This window comes from Otolemur garnettii, unplaced genomic scaffold, assembly GCF_000181295.1.
Source record: "Otolemur garnettii isolate 467f Iridium unplaced genomic scaffold, OtoGar3 scaffold00048, whole genome shotgun sequence".
Taxonomy (NCBI): Eukaryota; Metazoa; Chordata; class Mammalia; order Primates; family Galagidae; genus Otolemur; species Otolemur garnettii.
The window spans coordinates 3,405,336-3,420,364 of record NW_003852443.1 but is presented as its reverse complement, the minus strand read 5'-3'; the positions used below and the strand labels follow the sequence as shown (position 1 = coordinate 3,420,364).

Genomic DNA, 15,029 nt, shown 5'->3' with positions numbered 1-15,029 from the left:
CCTGGGATGGGATTCTGACATTAAACATTAAACATTTGCAGAATCATAAATGATGCCTGATTATTTCTTCTCATTGGTAGGATGAAATTGCCATTTGATCCCTTGTATTTTTTTTTCAATTATTTATGTAATTGCCAACTTTTATTACACTTTATCATTTAAAACTTAAGATCTTTGATTTAAAATAAATCAAAGTGTTTGCGCTGGTAACTAACCAAATATACTAATACAGGGCAAAGTATGTTTAGTCCAGCAAATATTGGTCAGCCACGAAAGACAACATTATCTCCTGCCCAGCTGGATCCTTTTTATACTCAAGGAGATTCTCTCACTTCAGATGATCATCTTGATGACACTTGGGTGACTGTGTTTGGGTAAGGTTTGAATCATTTACCTTCTTAAAAAAAAATACCCCCCCCCCAATTTTATAATGAATATTATAAAACATACAGAATCAATACAGAAAAATATTGATTCTGTTTAGATGAAAAGCAGGGTCATTGCATTCCCTTTTTCTCCAGAAAGCCTATATATCCATAGCCATTGGGCTGGCTTCTTCATTCTGTTTTTTAGATTTTTATTTCTCTAATAAAATGGCTGCATGTTTTTGCACATTTATGTCCAGTCTTTTTTTTTTTTTTGAGATAAAGTCTTACTGTGTTACCACAGGCCAGAGTGCCATAGCAACCTCAAACTCCTGGGTTCAAGCCGTCCTCCTGCCTTAGCCTTCAGAGCAGTTGGGACTTGGGGCACCTACTGCAATACTTGGCTAATTGTTTCTATTTTTAGTAGAGATGGGGTCTCTCTCTTACTCAGGCTCAGAGATAGGGTCTCACTTTTGCTCACACTTGCCTGAGCCTCCCAGAGTGCTAGGATTGCAGGTAAGAGCCACCATATCAGGCCTATATGTCCATTCTTAGGCCTGTTTTAAGGCTCAGTAAGGTTTGCAGTTATTAGAGAAATTATTTGAAGTATTTCTGGTCTCTTTTTTGGTTTTGTTTTGTTTCTTTTTTTTTTTTTTTCTTTGAGACAGATCCTCAAGCTGTCCCCTTGGGTAGAGTGGCATCACAGCTCACAGCAACCTCCAGCTCCTGGGCTCAAGCGAGTCTCCTACCTCAGCCTCCCAAGTAGCTGGGACCACAGATGCCCACCACAACACCCGGCTATTTTTTGGTTGCAGCCATCATTGTTGTTTGGCGGGCGTGGCCTGGATTTGAACCCACCACCTTAGGTGTATATGGCTGGTGTCTTAGCCACTTGAGCCATAGGCGCCAAGCCTTGTTTCATATTTTAAGGGACAACTTTCCCAACTTTTTGTTAATTTTATGTTTTAATAACCCTCTTTATGAAATTAATTGCCAAGACTGAAGCATTTTTCTTTAAGGGATAAAACATTTTATTTTGATCATTTATGGCAAGAATGCATTATAAATGTTTCTTCTTTTATAGTTTAACTTTTTCCTGCTGACTTAAAGTCATTATTAAATATCACTCATCTGTTTTGAGTGATTCTTTTATAGAGCATTGGAATAAAAATGGCCAAAGAGCCCTAGAATTATGTTGTTTTGCTTAATATTTCCTTCACAGCCATTATTGTTTCCTTTTCATTTTTATTTTCTTCATATGCTCTGTACATCACCCATTTCTCTTCTTGTTTTTCTCCAGGGTTAGAAATCTCATATCCAGAGTTATATAAGTAAAATAAAATAAAATTTGAATTCTGAATGTAGTACATATTTTACTTAGATTTTAATGTGTTTAGTTACTTAATTTTTGAGATACTCAGGTATTTTTCTTTAGGGTTCTAATCCAAGCTCCAGATAACTGAAATTAGTGATTAAAGAACATCCAGATAGATGTTTCCTCACAGTATTGATATTGGCTATTTTAAACTGAATATACCTTTGTTGTTAGGAGTATCAAAATAATGTCTCATAGTAAAAAATTCAGACCATACAGAATTTTATAAAGAAGAAAGTAAAAGTCAATTTGAATTTTCCCATATAGTGATACAGGTAATAAAATTTTGGCAACTATCCTTTTAAATGATTCTATACCATTGATGTTAGTACTAAGTTTTATTTTTGTTTCAGGGCTAAATTTTAGTGTTTTGAGGTAATGGCTTGATACTTGATGATATGTCTCTACAATTTAAAATATTCCCTTTTAATGACCATAGTATACCTAAAATTGCATGCAAACACACATACTGTAAAATATATGCAACTCAACAGCTCTTTTCTATGAGCTGTGGTACTGGCAGTGAGAGTGGAATTTTTAGAGATGTCAGAGGTAGAATCTGAGGATAGAGAAAAATGGCTGAGTCAAAACTAACGTTAAGGTATTTGCTTTTGAATGACTGGATATTGACAGAGTTACCTGATGTAGGGGAAAATAGGATGTTCAGGAAATTATTAATGTTCTAGATAGTTGAAGGGAATTTATCTTGAAATTCTTGTAAATATGTTAATTTGCATTTGTCTTGATAGTAGAAGTTGACTGTTTTGTTTGGACAACTCTTTTTCAGGTTTCCTCAAGCATCTGCTTCCTATATATTGCTACAATTTGCACAATATGGAAATATCTTAAAACACGTGGTAAGGCTTAATTTTTTTCCAATTCAAGATTTTGGCTAAGGAAAGATAAACTGTGAATAGAGAAAAATTGCCTATTTTTTTTCTAAACTTATCAGTTTTTTTCTTAAAGTTTTGATAGACTATGTCTTTTGGAATCTAGAAGACTGGAAGTTGCGTAATGTTTGATAAAAAAGAAAAAGAGAGATTAGGAAAAGAGTGAGAGTTTCAGGATCCATCCTCCCATTCTTAAATAGTTTATAGTCTCTTTAAAAAGATAGATTATGTTCAATATTGTGTGTGTATATATATGTGTGTGTGTGTATATACACACACACACACACACACACACATATATATATATATATATAAAAGTTTTTTTGGTTTTTTTGAGAGCCAGTCTTACTCTGTTGCTCTGGTCTACATAGAGTGTCCTGGGGTCAGCCAAGTTTACAGCAACCTTAAACTCTTGGGTTTGAGAGATTATCATATTACTGGTTTCCAAGTTGAGCTTGTTTTATTGGGGATAAAGAAAGGGAAGAAAGTTCCTTAGTTCATAGATGGTCTTATCTTGCACAAGTTATAAATAACAAATCTTTTTTCTACTATTAGAGATTGATTTAATTCCTACACAAAATCAGATTGAATACAGTTTAAAAAAATTTTATAGCAAAGGTTGATATGATCTTTTTACAATATATAATTCTTTTGAGAATTTCTTTGCTTTAGAGAGTATTTGCCGCATATTCTTTATTTAGAGAATTGAGAACTAGATACAGATTATTTCCATAGGATTTTCGTTGAACCCTAGTATACAGCTTTTTTTACAGGGCATTAAATAATGGAAGTAAATTTATCTTCATGTGTTTCTATTTTCTTTCTTTCTCTCCTCTCCCATTCCCCACAAGGGCTGGCTGTATTGGCTAGAGTGCAGTGACCTCATCATAGCTCATTGTAACCTCAGACTCCTGGGCTCAAGCAATCTTCTTATTTTAGCCTCCTGAGTAGCAGGGACTACAGGAGCACACCACCATGCCTGGCTAATGTTTAACATTTTTTTGTAGAGATGGGCTCTTCTACTTTGCCCAGGCCAGTTCCCACCTTCTGACCTCAAACAATCCTCCCACTTTGGCCTGGGACTATAGGCATGAGCCACTGTGCCTGGCCTTGTTTCTCTTTTCTAATAGAGTTCATTAGGTGTAGATTTTATATATTTTAGTTTTTAAGAGACAACTTCATTTTTTGCAGATGTCTAACACAGGAAACTGGATGCATATTCGTTATCAGTCTAAATTGCAGGCCCGGAAAGCCTTAAGCAAAGATGGGAGGATTTTTGGAGAATCCATCATGATTGGTGTAAAACCCTGTATTGATAAAGTAAGTAATTGGTGATGTGAGGAAAATAACTTAATCTATATGAAGAGCAAGAGACTGGCTCCCCTTGATCTCTCTTTCTTAGTTTGTAATATATGGTGATGTTTACTCTTTGTGGTAGGCCAAAGGTATTTAATCATAAGGCTTTAGAATTTAGAGGTTATCTGCCAACCCCTTCATTATTCAGATAAGGAAAAAGGCAAAGAGGGCTTAGGTAACTTGAGCAGAGTTTTTGAAGGTGAGGCCTAGATGTTAGGTTTCTTTTGGCTACAAGCACATTGTACAAAGCAATATCAGATTCTTTAAGTAGTTGAAAGAAATGATGTTATTTTAGAATGAATTAGTTCACATGAAGGGTAACTGTTAATTCACTTTTGAATGGTTGAAGCTTTTTGTTATTTTAGGATATTAAAAAATTTTTTTCATGTTTATGTACTTTTTAAATAATCCTGAGTGCAATTTAAACTTTGTAGTTGGTAAAATTATTGTGAGCATTCTTTAGGTAACTATATGTGAATTTGTACTACATTCCAGGAACTGCTTAGTGCTGGTATGCACATGTTAGTGAACAAAGCAGATGTGGTTCCTGGTCTTAAAATCTATTACAAATGCGTAGTTGTATAATTATTGTTCTGTGTTGTAACAGATGTTTGTATAAGCTACTGGAATATTTAGGGTTACTGAGTTCTAAATAGCTTTGGACTTTGATTCTCCCCTCTAATTCAGGTTTCCTCAACAATTCTCTTTTTTTGTCCTTGCAGATTTTTTATAGTGTTTGTTAGAAGATTCTTATTCTTGAAGTCTATAATTGTATTGAGGTTGTTTGAGGTCACTGAAGTGAGATTTCTTAGTGTTAGATTTCAGATGCTAGCTAGCTATTATTACTTTCTTATACCTAAAGAAATAACTGGTTAGTTCAATTAAAGTATGTCTTTTGGTAAAATTTTCATTGTAAGAAGAATGTAATATTGGGTAATATGTATTATGTTTATAAACAGATGAGTTGTTTCTTTGTTTCTCCAGAGTGTTATGGAAAACAGTGACAGATGTACTTTATCATCTCCATCTCTAGCCTTCACACCACCAATTAAAACGTTAGGCACACCAACACAACCTGGAAGTACTCCTAGGATTTCTACCATGAGACCTCTTGCTACAGCATACAAAGCTTCTACTAGTGACTATCAGGTATTTTAAGGATTGGATTTAAAAAAATGTTGGTCTGTATGCCCTTAAATATTTCATGCTGAGACGATTGCTTTGATGAACCCTTAAACTTTTTTTTTTTTAAGAGACATAGTCTCACTTTGTCACCCTCTGTAGAGTGCTGTGGTATCATAGCTCACAACAACCTCCAGCTCTTGGGCTTAGGCGATTCTCTTGCCTCAGCCTCCTGAGTAGCTGGGACTACAGACACTCACCACAACGCCCAGCATTTTTTTGTTGCAGTTTGGCTGGGGCTGGTTTGAACCTGCCACCCTTGGTATATGGGGCCAGTGCTCTAGTCACTGAGCTATAGGCACCGCCTGAACCCTTCAGCTTTTAAATTCCGTATTTTCAAATTAGAATCTTGATCAATGGGAAAGTTATCTTTAAGTTAAAAAAAAATTTCTTTGCTATTACTTGAAACATTTTGAGAGTTTATTGTTTAGTTTTTTCTAAGTTATTTGCGTATATACAAAGTATTTCCTGTACAAATCTTTGGCAGGAAGGAACATTAAAACTCTTATTAAATTGATGACTGAATTTGATGGTATTATAAGTAGGTTGGAATAGCTTTGGTTATGAAAAGAAGACACTGACCATTTCCCATTCTAAGAGAAAAAATTTCTCATTTCAAAAAAGCTTAAAGTTCATGATATTCTTTAAAAAATACTAGTATTGTGACCCCCATTCAGTATTTGTATTATTGTCTTCTAATGAGCCACTACTCAGAGCTTACCCAGCTACAGATACAGGTCCTGAAACAGCCACTTTAGTTTCTTTTACTGATATTTAAAATTTCGCATTTCTTGCTTTTTATGTTATTTGTTCAGTTTTCTAATTTAAGAAACATATTATTTACTTTGCCAAAGGAGTAAAATTTTGCCATTCTTCCAAAGATAAAGATATTCTAAGCCCATATTTTAATTTGTAAATAATACCATAAAGGCATTTTAATGTTTTTTTAAATTAGCTATTAATTGTAGAATTGACTATGACATTAAAATAATAATTAACAGTTTTTTGTGTGTGTTTTTTAATAGGTTATTTCTGACAGACAAACACCAAAAAAAGATGAAAGTCTTGTATCCAGAGCAATGGAGTACATGTTTGGCTGGTAGTATAAGTATAGTAAGAGCTGAGAACTCAACTACCAAGGAGGCCGTTGCAACACTAAAACAGAGTTGGCAGAATACTGCTGGTTTCCTTCATTCGGTTAGTTATATAACCACTCCTAGCAGTATTGGGATTGCTATCTCACACTTCTTTTAAAAAGAAGCCTTTTTCTTTAAGGATACAGCCTATCTGTAGCTCACACTTTAAAAGATGCTTGAGTTACATTTTAAAGAAAACTAAAAATCCTGGTAAATAGGATTTTGTGCTTTCTGTTTTAGTGCATGCTTAAGCATAAAAAATTCAGCATTGACTACTGTAAATTAAATAATTGGATTTGTGGTGAGGCTTTGTAGTATTCATGAAAAGGTGGGGTGAATTTCATGAAGGGGAACTATAGCTGCTTCTACCAAGACATAAAGATTATGATTAGCATTTGAATTATGGTCTTTTAATTTAGACAGTATTTAATATTTTAATTATCCTTGTTTGTATATGTCTTATTGTGGATTGTTATCTTTTAGTATTGGAAAACAAGAACATTCTTTTTAAAAACCTGCTAAAATTTCTTGATAATAAACTTTTGTCAATTATATGTATTAAACATTTTTTAAAAGGGTGTTTTATTATTACAGTTATAAAAGTTTAATATATTCACTGAAATAGAGCAACTGTGTCATTGTCATGACCCTGGAATCCAGCTTTAATTGCCATTACATTTGCCATACTGTTTCTTAACTTCCCCTTTTATTTTGTTTATAACACATCCCAGATGTAATGTCATTTTAATCTAAATATTTATGGATATATTACTAAACATTTCCGTATGTAATTGTAATGTTAGTATTTCACCTGACAAAATTACTATCTAAAATCTAGCCCATTTAAAAATTTCATAATTGTCTCCAAAATATAATATTTTTGGTCAGCTTGTTCAAAATCTTGATCTAAACTAGGTCTACTCAATACATTTTTTGTCTCTTAAATGTCTTAAAATGTAATTTCCCTCCCCCTCTTCTCCCTGTCCAATACACAGTGACTTGTTGAAGAAACCATGTGCATTGCTCATAGTTTCCCACAGTTCACATTTACTCATTGCTTTCTTGTTCAGCTTTTCATTCATAATTTATTCTGTATCTCAGATCTAGAGAAGATAAATTAGATTCCTGATTTCTTTTTTTTTTTCTCTTGTAAGAATACTTGATAGTCATATGGGACAGTTTATATAAATTAACAGGCATTTGATTCTGTTTTCCTCATTTTAAAAATTATGCTCAGATTGTTCACTGGACACATTGGCAGAAGCCTGACACTGTCATTGGGAAAGTTCTCCATAATCATCTTACACAATTTAAAAAAATTTTTTTCTTGAGAGGGTCTTACCCTGTCACCCAGATTTGAGTGCATTGGTGTAATCAAAGCTCATTATAGCTTCAAACTCCTGCCTCAGGTGATCCTCCTGCCTTGGGAGGGTGCCCAAGGAGTTAGGACTATGGGTGTGCCTCTCTATGCCTGGCTAATTTTTTTTCACTTGGGGTGGGATTGAGATGAAGGAGGGTCACACTGTATTGTCCAGTCTGGTCTTGAACTATGCCTCAAGTGAATCCTTCCACCTTGACTTCCTAGAGTGCTGGAATTATAGGCCTGAACCACTGTGCTGAACCTAAAAAGGTAGATTTTAACTGTTGTGACCTGAACTGAAAAAATATGTCCTATAACTGGTCCCCAACACCTGGCTAAGGACCCGTACCAGTGTGTAGTGTATCAAGAACCTGCTTGGACAGCATCACTGCTTGAGATCTGTCTCCAGTCCCAACGTCTCCCCTGTCTTCCCTGCCATGGAAAAATTGTCTTCTGTGAAACTGGTTCCTGGTGCTAAAATGGTTGGGGACCTCTGACCTATAACATTAACGTAGGCATGTATCTATGTAATCTGCTGCACTTTTTCTTATCTTTAATACATTTTTAGAAATAACATTGCTTGGAAGATTTTCATATGCATTTTAAATTGCAGCAAACTAATGTTGAAGACTTGTTGAGTTCTCTGAGATGAAGTGATACTAAGGAATTTACTGGTATGGGTAAAAAATCTATTTATCATTATATTTATAGAATAATTTTCACCCCAACACTTTTCACACTGAAGTCTTTCTCTTCCAACTTTATTAAATAGGATTGTATTTTATATTCCATTTCATTATATGCAGAATTCAATTATTCAAGGTAGAACTTTTTAAATTTCACTGAAGAAGTTTTGCATTTATATTTGAGTTATACTCTTTTTTGTTTTTTCTCCCCTTACACATACCTTTTCAATTTATTGGAGAGGACATTTTATTTTCATAGGCCGTCATGGAGTATGAAGTTTGCTTCTTTTTATTGAGACAAGAGTCTCACTTTATCACCCTTAGAATAGAATGGGTAGAATAGGTAGAATGCTGTGGTGTCATACCTCACAGCAACCTCAAACTCTTGGGCTCAAGCATTTCTCTTGCCTCACCCTTCCTAGTAGCTGGGACTACAGGAGCCTGCCCAACACCTGGCTATTTTTTGTTGTTGTTTAGCAGGCCCCAGCGGGGTTTGAACCCACCAGCCCTGTGGGTTCAGCATGTGGCCAGCACCCTAACCACTGCATTATGGGCACACAGCCAGAAGTTTGCTTTCTTGCTAAAAGTACTTGCTTGCTGTAATTTGGGTTTTTTTTTTTTTCCTCTAACATATCTTACACATCTTTGTATCTATTATTTATTTTAAAAGATAGAGGGAACTCTTAGGAAGCAAGCTGCCTTCTGAACACTATACAAAAACAAGAGGGGTATCTGTGAAGTTAGAAAGTTACCCTGAACCAAGCTTTTATAAGTTCAGAAAAGTCAACTTCCCACAAAAATACGTAACATAAAATTATAGTTATGCAAAGTTGTTACAAAAGGATAAGGAGCAAAAATAATATCCCCTTAGACATTGAAATATACCAGAAAGACCAGCTCATGAAAATGGATAAAATCTGTGACCTGTTAACATCGAGTTATAAGATGTTTAGAAATTTGATGCAAGATGTGAAAGACAAAACTCAAACAACTTGGAAAATATTGGAAACTAAGGAAAAAAATCACTCAGAAATGAAAACTGAACAGAATAAACAGAAGCAGATGAACAGGTGATGCCGTAAGGGAAGTAGGAGATAAAACTGCAGGACTGCTGTAGAAATCAGAAAACATAAAAGAGATTAGTGGGGAATATGTCAATTTGAGAGGTAGAGAAGGGAAAGGTACATAACAAAATCAAATGGGATACTTTACTGGATAAAAAAAAGATTTGGAACTACATACTGGAAAAGCATCCGGCTTACCTGATAAGATAATCTTGGATCAACCAATAATAGCAAGATACAAACTTTGGGATTGGCTGTCTGGACAAAAATAGCAAGACTTAAAACAACAGCACTGTGCCAGGAGAAAAAGACATAATCCTCCGTTAAGATATTTGTGGAAAGAAATGAAGAAATTTTATATCTAGCAAAACTGATTTTTAAGTATAAAAATCACCCCTCAGACATGCTTATGAATGTGCAGAATGTCCCCTTGAGCGCGGAATGATAAAGAATGTACCTCAACCTAAATAACTGGAGAGATGTTAACATAAAGTGTGGTGAACATTTAATTTGACGTCATATCACTAGACCAAAGTGCTGACCAAATTTATTGCTTGAAGCTCATTCCACTGGATAGATTTCTCTCTGTCACTGCCTTAGAGGCCTGCTCTGAGTCTAGCTAGAGTGGAAGCAATGTTTTTAGTATAAATATCAAGCTTATTAATCTAGAAACCAAACCTGGGTGTTTTTCCGTTATCAGTTGATGGTGGTGAACTACCCGATGAAGCCATTAAGCTGAGGGAGAGGTGCTGGTGTCTTGGATGTTAGTGACACGGGCCACCTTTTCATGAAGTTTGGAGCTTCATCAGCTGCTTGGGCTCCATAATGAATGTGCCATGAGTTGTAGCCATGTTGGTCTAGTCATGGCATGGTGTACATAATAATATGCAATTTATGGGTAGCTTTGATCACAGTTAATGAGCTGTAATGTGCCAGGAGCTACAGTGAATATCTGCTGTGGAAAGGTTTATGTTGTGACTTCTGAAATCCGGGCTTGTCTCAGATTCCATGTACCATCCTTATCTACTAAGGATATCTCTACCATCATGAGTTTTGCCAGGTGATGTGGCCCAAGTGGCACAGTTATTTGTATGCATACTACAGCCCAAACTTCCTGCTGAGCCTCCTCAGTCTGGGCCCCACTAAAATCTAAGTCACCTGAAAATTGTGTTGAAGTTTTCCCATCTATATTTCATGTTGTTTCTAAAATCCAAAAGCCTACCAAATGCTGTATTTTCTTTAGTGATAGGAGGATCAAGGTGAAATGACAAGCTTTAGGGAAAGGCTGTATCAACATGCTCTAGACCGTTGGCTCTCAACCTTCCTAATGCCGCCACCCTTTCATACAGTTCCTCATGTTGTGATTCCCAACCATAAAATCACAACGAAAATAATTTTATGGTTGAGGGTCACCACAACATGAGGAACTATATGAAAGGGTTGCAGCATTAAGAAGGTTGAGAACCACTGCTCTAGACCAATGGATCCTTCATAATTTCACCAAGGTGGTACTATTATAAATTTTTGCTGTTTATCTCCCACTATGTAACTGACCACAGTATCCAGAAGATTTGCCATTTATTTCTTTAAAAGTAATTTCTGCCACCATGCCTGGCCCCATTTTTGTTTTATAATGAAATTGCTTTTGAAAAAGTAGAAGGGGCCTGAGTGCTGTGGCTCACATCTGTAATTCTAGCATTTGGGAGGAAAAAGTGGGAGGATTGCTTGAGGCCAGCCTGAGCAACGTGGTTAGACATCCCCCTTCCCATTTCTACATAAAATACAAAAAAGTAGCTGAATGTGATGGCACACATCTATAATATCAGTTACTAGGGAGTTGAGGCAAGAGGATCATTTGAGGCTGTGAGGTATGATGAAGCCACTGCACTCTAGCCTGGATAATGAGGAGACCCAGGTTTGCAAAAAAAAAAAAAAAAAAAACAACCAAAATACAAAATGCATGTATTATTATTACCTTAAATAATGTTAATAAATAATGTATTATTACCTTATAAGGTAAACGACTTTGTAACTACCACCTCAGCAAGAAACAGTATTTACTTGTCTCAGTGTGTGCCATTGCTCACAAAATTAAACATTACTTTAAACTTTAATAGCTTTTTTCTTGTTCTTTCATTGCCAGAGTCTTTCTGATTTTAAGTTTATTGCTCAAACGTGCATTCCTAGACACTAGCTTAGTTTGCCTCTTAAAAAAAAATTAATGTCTTTTAAGTTTTTTTTAATCTACAGGTTCTCCCTGCTTTTTTTTTTTCCTTTATAATTTATTGTTGATAAATCAGTGTCATTTTTGACGTATAGTGTTTCCCACATTCAGGATTTGCTGATTGTGTATTCTTGGCCCAGTTCTGCATTCTTTTGTCCTCTGTATCTTGCAAAGTGGCAGCTGGATCCAGAGACTTGATCAAATTTAGTGTGCTGTCTTGGGAAGAATATAGCTAATGTTTTGCTCCTTCATCAAAGATTAATTAATTCATGGTGAGTTATGAAAGTATGATATTCTAATTTTATTATTTTTGTTTAATAAAATATTTTAACAAGTTGACACTTTTTCTTCTCTGGTATTTAATTATCAAATGGTATAATTCATAGAGAAAAAGCAGAGTATTTACTTGCCAGGTTTTAAATTAGTGAATTGGTTCTCTAAAATTCTCTGGAGGAAATGAATAACTATATCTTTATGAACTCTTCTAATTTAATGTATTTGATGATTTCAGTCTATTATAATAAATAAACACATTGAAGCTCAAATTACCATATCTCTGGGAACCTTGTGCTTGGTTCTAGTTGGCTCCTGAGTCCTTTTAAATTGACTCTATTAGTTTTTGATAGTTTCTCCATTATCTATCACAAATTGTTCTTTTACATCTTGTTACATTTTCTGCCCCATGCCTAGAATCAGCCATTTCTTCATTAAACCCTAGCGCTCCTTTTAGGGAAAATGCTTTTTCAATACCATAATCTGGGAATTTGCAGTTGCATGTTACTGCCAAACTGGTATCTATATGTAATAAATCACTTCATGAAATCCAGAGCTCCAGTTATCTTTTGCAAACTTAAATTTATTCTGTATCACAGTTGAATCTTCTAGAATTCTGTTTTTTAAAGCAATAGTTAATAATAGAATTGGAATGTCCCATTATTGTTTATCTCATGTTACATACATGTCAGTCTCAGAGTAACACTGCTAATATTATTTGCCATTGATAGAATTGTTTAGAGTGGTTGAAAACCTTTTTTTTTTTTTTGTTTTACATCTGCTCTTCTCATTCTCATTCTCGCTTCCTCATTCTCATTCCCGTTTCTTCATCGAGCATTTGGCCATTAGAAAACTATACTCTTGGCTCGGCGCCTGTGGCTCAAGTGGCTAAGGCGCCAGCCACATACACCTAAGGTGGTGGGTTCAAATCCAGCCTGGGCCACCAAAACAACAATGATGGCTGCAACCAAAAAACAACCGGGTGCCTGTGGTCCCAGCTACTTGGGAGGCAGAGGCAGGAGACTCGCTTGAGCCCAGGAGTTAGAGGTTGCTGTGAGTTATGATGCCAGGGCACTCTACCCTGGGGGACAGCTTGAGGCTCTGTCTCAAAAAAAGAAAACTATACTCTCTCTTTTAACTTTATCTGTTCTTATTTATACAGTTACTATATATTTTATGCTTATGCTTAGGTGGATATCTTCCTATTCATTTTGGTTGTTGAAACTCATCTTCAGGACGTATTCAGGAAAACGTGAACACTGAATTATTTTTGAATTACATGTAGATAAGTTTTTGCCTACTTAAATATCACTGTTGTATGTAAAATTCTTGCTTCATATTTCTTGAGTATATTAAGTGTATAATTCCATTTTCTTCTAGCATATGATGTTACCGTCAAAACATCTGATGATCTAATTTTCCTTATACATCATATGTGTTTTGCCTAAATGCATAAAGTATTTTTTAAATTTAAAATTTAACAATTTTACTAGAATATGACTTGGTATTCTGTGTTAGAGTCAATATTCTCATATACACAGTAAAATAGAGAAGAATTTTGACCTTGAACCTTCAATATTGTATCCAATATTGAGTCTAGAAGCTTTTGCATGTAGTTTCAAATTTATTTTTTTTAATTTCAGGAAAATTTTCTTGAATTATTGTTTTTACTGATTGTCCTGTTTTATAGCTTTAGTTTATAAATAACTTATATTATTCACTTTAGTTTATATATAACTTATGTTATTCATAGATTGGATCTTCTTTGCTTAGATTCAATATCATTTTCTTATACATTTTTTAAAAGAGGAATTTAATATTTCTCTTCTCTGCTATTTATATAATACATGCACTAATCTTTAAATTGTTTTGTGATTTGTCAATAATGGTGCTTGTTATTAACATTAATAAGGATTCTTAATTTACTAAAAAATTTGAATAATTAGTATTGGGGTAACACTAGGAAAAATTATATTTGTATAAATATTTTTCTTATGAAAAGCATGTGGATACCTAGAATCTGGACAAATAAATACTTTGTCCCCAGTTTGAGTTTTTCTTTTCAAAGAAAGTTTCATAAAGAAATCAGTAATGCATTTCAGCTTGATTGTTTGGTCATTAGTGTTTGGACAGCACAGAAGTGTTTGGAAGTGGAAATGCATTTTATTACTTATAAAACAAAGTAATGTCTTGGACATTCTTGGAGTATGTATTTTGTCCACTTAAGAAAGGAGAAAATTAGGAAAAAGAGTATGGTAGAAACTGAGTTAAATGCTTTTTATATTTTTTTTCTTATTCAGTTTTCCAATATTTTTTCTTTTGTACTCTCTTTCTTTAAAGGGTTTATATTTATTCATTCTTGTGTCTTTTTTGATTGGTCTTCATTTTAAAATAATTTTTTCTTTAATTTTTTATTCTTTCCTAGATTCTTTACCTCATTTAAATTTTTTTCTAATTCTGATTTTCGTTTTTGTTTTATGTTTGTATCATTTTCTTGATGTCTTTATACTTCTGTTTGAAATAGAGAGTTGCAGTTTTGTTCTTTCCAGGGGCATTTCTTTCCAGCATGCTTTCATTTTCTATATGGATGTTGTTCTCTTTGCTGATTGAATTCAACAAGTACTGAGTGCCTATTATGTGCTAATTATTGTTCTAGGTACTTGGGACACATAAGAACAAAACAAAGCCCTGCCTTTATGGAACTTACAGTCTAGTGTTTATTTTATTTTATTATTTTGAGACAGAGTCTCACTTTGTCTCCCTCAGTACAGTCCTGTGGCATCATATTCTTGCAGCAACCTCAAACTTCTGGGCTCAAGTGATCATTTTGCCTCAGACTCCCTAATGGCTAGGTCTACAGGCGCCAGCCACCATGGCCTGGCTATTTTAGAGACGGGATCTAGCTCTTGCTCTGCTGGTCTTGAACTCCTAAGCTCAGGCAATACACCAGCCTCGGCCTCCTGGAGTGCATTACAGGCCTAAGCCACCTCACACAGCCTAGTCTTAAGTGTTGGCACTTCACCTAAATATGGTCTATGTCTAGGGGCCAATCTCACTTCTGTCCTCAGCTGCCTAACAGAAGGATAGCAGGGCTGGCTCAGACCTGGAAACCGTGCAT

General features: G+C 34.8%; 1 protein-coding gene across 1 annotated transcript in view; it reads left to right on the top strand.

Moving 5' to 3' along the window:
* The window catches only part of NUP35 (nucleoporin 35), a 30,572-nt gene extending 23,714 nt beyond the window's left edge, over positions 1–6,858 (top strand). The window contains exons 5-9 of the mRNA XM_003791456.1: positions 233–374; positions 2,528–2,597; positions 3,822–3,950; positions 4,971–5,135; positions 6,194–6,858. Of these exons, the coding sequence (XP_003791504.1) occupies positions 233–374; positions 2,528–2,597; positions 3,822–3,950; positions 4,971–5,135; positions 6,194–6,271 (584 nt within the window). The 3' untranslated portion in view covers positions 6,272–6,858. The remainder of the gene's footprint in view (positions 1–232; positions 375–2,527; positions 2,598–3,821; positions 3,951–4,970; positions 5,136–6,193) is intronic.
* The last annotated feature ends 8,171 nt before the right edge of the window (positions 6,859–15,029 follow it).